General features: G+C 39.1%; 1 gene segment (V, D, J or C); it reads left to right on the top strand.

The window, feature by feature from the left end:
* The first annotated feature begins 4,103 nt into the window (after window positions 1-4,103).
* On the top strand, window positions 4,104-4,968 carry LOC131906375 (Ig kappa chain V-II region 26-10-like). The segment is given in 2 exon segments: window positions 4,104-4,152; window positions 4,523-4,968. Coding segments are annotated over 2 exon segments (495 nt in total).
* Window positions 4,969-5,248: the final 280 nt, after the last annotated feature.

Raw genomic sequence — 5,248 nt, 5'->3', positions numbered from 1 at the left:
GTTGCCCTGGATCCCTAGTAAGAACAAAAGGAGAGGGGAAGGAGAACTGCAAGGAAAGGTGAGTTCTCGGGCCCACTGCTGCTCATGACTGTGTGCATTCATTCTTGAGTTCAGTTATCTTGCTCATCAGCAAAGGGAATTTGTTATTTAAACATGTAAAAGGTAAAGACTAGCTTGCAAGGAATGGGAAATACTTCTCTACTGAGAACATGATAAAGAATGACTGTACATTGTACTTTAAATTCTTTGGTGAATTTTGGAAATTAGGTAAATTTGGGGGACTTTTATAGTTACATACTCAAAATCACTCAGTAACACACATTGAAACTGCATATATAATATGGCTCATGTTTACACATTATTTTACACTGCTCTCATGTTTTTAGGCTCTGCAGGAGATTTTATCTTCTCTCATATCTCTCTTGACCTAAGCTTTTGGTTCCTATAAACTAAAATGAAACAAAATGTCTAAAATAAAATTTGATTTAAATTTATAAGTAAATTTAAAGGTTTTTATGTGGTCTTTGATGCTTACAACATTTTCATTTAAAGTTCACCTCAACATTTTGCTGATTTTTGTTATAATTTCATACTGGAGAAGCATTGAAAATTAGAGTTCTTAGTTCATATGTTTCATTCTTCTGCAGATAAATTTTTGATCTAGTTTAAAAGTCAAAGTAAATAATTTTCTCTTCCTATGACTGCATAAATTCTTATTTCAAAGTCGATTTTAATGTACATTAATTAGGGAGACTTTACACTCCTTATTTCTCAAGCTTGGGGTCAGACTAGTCCCTTGGCATACTGGACACATTGTGTAGCTGGGCCTATTTGAGGGGCCTCTGACATGGGGATCAGGATCTATCCCTGGTGCATGAGGTGGTTTTTTGGAGCCCATTACCTATGGTGGGACTTTTGCCTTGCTCAGCCTTGATGCAGTGGGGAGGGGTTTGGACCTGCCTTAACCAATGTACCAGGCTTTGCTGACACCCCATTGGAGGCCTTAACTTTTGGAGGAGAAGTTAGGGTTTGGTTAAGTGAGGGAAGGGTAGGGCATGGGAGCAGGAGGAAAGATGAGAGGGAGATGTGTGTTTGGCATGTAAAATGAATGAAAAAATCTTAAATAAAAATAAACATATTTTCTTTTATAAATACTTGTTTTTATTTTTTATGTGTTTTATTTATGTGTTTTATACAGCAAGCTTGCCTGCTTGTCTGTATGTTCCCCATGTACCTGAAAGTGCCCACAGAGGCAAAATGGGCACTTTCTTGTAAACTATAGAATGAGAGTGACAGGCAGTTGTGAGCCACACAGTGTAGATGCAGGGCCCATAACCTACATCCTTTGCTACATCAGCAAGTGTTCTTCAAGGCTGAGCCATCTCTGTAAGCCCTTGTCATGTTTCCTTTTTTCTTTCTTTCAAAAAAATTTTTTTTGGTTGAAAATAGAGGCTGAGCAGCACACAATTTTAATCCCAGCACTCGGGAGGCAGAGCCAGGCAGAGCTCTCTGAGTTCGAGGCCACCATGGTCTACAGAGCAAGATCCAGAACAGGCACCAAAAGTACACAGAGGAACCCTGTCTCGAAAAACAAATGAAAAAACCAACCAAACAAACAAAAAATAGATTCTTCTCTCATACAGTACATCCAGAACACAGTTTCACCTCCTTCCACTATTCCCATCTCCTCCTACCTCCTCTTTCCCCAAGATCTTTTCTCCCTAGGATTCATCTTCGGAAAAGAGCAAACTTCGAAGTGACGATAGCCAAACAGGACAAAATAAGATAAAATAAAATGCCAGGCGGTGGTGGCGCATGCCTTTAATCCCAGCACTTGGGAGGCAGAGCCAGGGGGATCTCTGTGAGTTCGAGGCCAGCCTGGGCTACCAAGTGAGTTCCAGGAGAGGCGCAAAGCTACACAGAGAAACCCTGTCTTGAAAAAACAAAAAAAAAAAAAAAAAAGATACAATAAAATACGCCAAAGCCCTCATATAAAGGCTAGAAGAGGCAACCCAATGGAAGAAAAAGAGTCCCAAGAGCAGACTGAAAGATTCAGAGACACACCCATTTCCACTGTTAGGAGTCCCACAAAATAAATAACAAGCTAACAGCCATCATATATATGCAGAAGACCTGTTGCAAGCACATTCAGGCCCATCTCTGTGATCCCACCTGAGCCCTGTTCAGTTTATTCAACGGACCATGTTCTCCTAGTACCCTCCATCTCCTCTAACTCCCGCAATCTTTCCTCTCCCCACTTCCATCGGGGTTTTCCAATCTCTGAAGCAAAGCACCTGAAGAAAATCTCCAATTTGGATTCTCTCTTTCTGCATAATGCCTGCCTGTGAGTCTCTGGACCTGGTTCCTTATGCTGCCAGAGGAAGCCTCGTGATGATGACTGGACAAGGCACCAATACAGGATTAGAGCAGAATAACATTATGAAATATTTCATTGATTTTTTTTTCTTTTTTGCCAGTCATGTTTGGTTTTACCCTAGGTCTCTGGAATATCCAGAAGGAACATAGCCCAATTCATTTTATGAGGCCACAGTTACCCTGATATCCTAATCACACAAAGAATAAACAATGAATATAGATACAAAATACTTGCAAATCCATTCCAAAAACACATCAAAAAGATCATACACCGTGATCAAGTAGGCTTCATACTAGAGATGCAGAGATGGTTTAACATATGAAAATCAGTAGATGTAATCAAACATAATATAAATTGAAGGAAAAAGAAACACAGGATCATCTCATTAGATGCCCAAAAAGCCTTTGACAAAATCCAACACCACTTCATGATAAAATTCTTTGAGAGATTAGAGATACAACCAACATTGCTAAACACAATAAAGGCAATTTACAGAAAGCTGTTGTCAATGATAATTAAGCTATAATCACATTGCCATGCTCCCCTTTGTGATCATAATGGACTGAACCATTGAAACTGTAAGCAAGCCACCTCCATTAAATGTTTTCTTTATAAGAGTTTAAATACCATTGAGTAGTATTATGAATGAAGTTTATCAGAAAAATAAACATTTTCCATTGACTGTCATGTATTTGTAGACTAAAATGTGACATGTAATGTACATAATATATTAATAAAGATATAATTTGAATAGAAGTTAAGATTATGATGATGAAATTATTGTATTAAATTTTAATTTTTGTTGAAAAAAAAAGAGTTTCCATGGTCATGGTGTCTCTTCAGAGCAATTAAAAACCCTAACTAAGACAAGAATGAAATATCCTAATACTTTCATTACTCCTAAAGTGGAAAAATAGCTTAAGTAAATTTAAGATTACTCAACCTTGTGCTACCGAATTTAACATATAATCCTCTAGTGATTGACATGCTTATATGCAAAATGAGCAGAACTCTGAAGCAAAAGTAAAGGGAGCTACCTAAAACAAAAGTACAGATACCAGACTTTATCTTGTTTACAGTAACACATTTTGGGCACCTGAAAGTATAAGTGAAAATTCAATGTGTTTAGCAAAAGCCACCTCTATATCCCTGTTATAACAGCATGACAAAATATAAATTAAATTTACAAAATGAGATAAACTGTGTTTTCAGATGGTTAAACTGTTAGAAAATAGTGTTTTGAAAGAAGAATACACACTGAAATATAATCCTTTCAAGAAAAGTTCTTTGAGGGCCAGACATGGAAGGGGACAACTAGAAGTACATTCTGAAAGACAGGGTGCAATGACTACCTCCTGGTACTTGATCTTGGACTTTCAAGCCCCCTACACACTAACAACATGAATTTCTGTTACTCATGCCTCTGGGTCTTTATGCTGGACTGTGGAGACCAGTGGACCATCTTCACCCTCCTTCATCAGATAATCACCAGGAGGCTCCTCTTGAACACAGAAACAGCTTTGCTCCTTTTTATTCTTTTGTTCTGACTCTGATAAAGAAGGAGGGGCCATCATGAAAATCCTCATAACACTTTCCTCTGCCTGTACTGCAGCATTAACCCAGGCCTTTGCATATTGCTCCCTAGGGAGGACCCACCCTTCTTAGTGTGAGTTAAAAGTAGTCCTCTTGCAGTGACTGATCAGTCTCCTCACACTGCCTCCTCAAAATGAAGTTTCCTGTTGTGCTATTGGTGCTGCTGGTATTCAGAATTCCTGGTAAGAACAGCAAGAAAGAAGGATGGGTAGTGGGGATGAGTCCTACTCTCACTGCTGATCACATGGGTTCTGTTCATGTAGGGAAGATGGATGTTATCCTTCAGGATGGGGCCTGTGAGATTTACATCTGTGAGAAGGAGGACCCAGATGGGAAGGAACCTGTATTACAATGCAGGTTATGACACAGATGGACTGGGATGGTCTAAATAACAGCCAGAAAACCCTTACGGCTTTTAGTTCACTCGTATTGTTAAAAAGCAAATTTTAGTGTATAAAGCATTTTATGTAATATAAACATCTAAACTGAAATGAATTTTAAAAAAATCAATAAGTTGGACCATGACTTTTTTCTTCTCTGTCTTTATTTCAGCTTCCAGAGGGGATGTTGTGATGACTCAAACTCCACTCTCCCTTCCTGTCAGTCTTGGAGATAAAGCCTCTATCTCTTGCAGGTCTAGTCAGAGTGTTGTACATAGTAATGGATACACCTATTTAGAATGGTACCTACAGAAGCCAGGCCAGTCCCCACAGCTCCTCATCTATGGGATTTCCAACCGATTTTCTGGGGTCCCAGACAGGTTCAGTGGCAGTGGGTCAGGTACAGATTTCACACTCAAGATCAGCAGAGTGGAGCCTGAGGATTTGGGAGTATATTACTGCTTCCAAGGTTCACATGTTCCTCCCACAGTGGTGCAGACCTTAACAAAAACACCTTTGGTTGGGGTGGCCCAGCTGCCAAACCTGTTACTTCTCTGTGAGACAGAGCTGCTGAGGAACTCTTCATTATTTGTTACAATGGAGGGCTTTGGAGCATGAATACCATGGCTACACCTCACTGGTTATGCATTTCTGGTCTCATCAGCTGTAATAACAATGATATTGCATTTGTCTCAGGCAAATGGTGAACATATCCCCTCTCTTCGACCAGGAATAATGGGGTTAAAGCTGAGTGAAAACCTATTTTGATTCTACAGGACTTGTCTGCCTTTCTGACTCAAAATTATCCATTAAAGCAGTCAGGAACTGATATATACTCTACTAATAAACTGTCTCCTTTACTGTATTTCTTATTCAATATTCTATTGCTATGAAAAGA

The sequence above is a fragment of the Peromyscus eremicus genome, chromosome 3 (genome assembly GCF_949786415.1).
Source record: "Peromyscus eremicus chromosome 3, PerEre_H2_v1, whole genome shotgun sequence".
In the NCBI taxonomy this organism is placed as follows: Eukaryota; Metazoa; Chordata; class Mammalia; order Rodentia; family Cricetidae; genus Peromyscus; species Peromyscus eremicus.
This window is presented reverse-complemented; position numbering and strand designations above follow the sequence as displayed.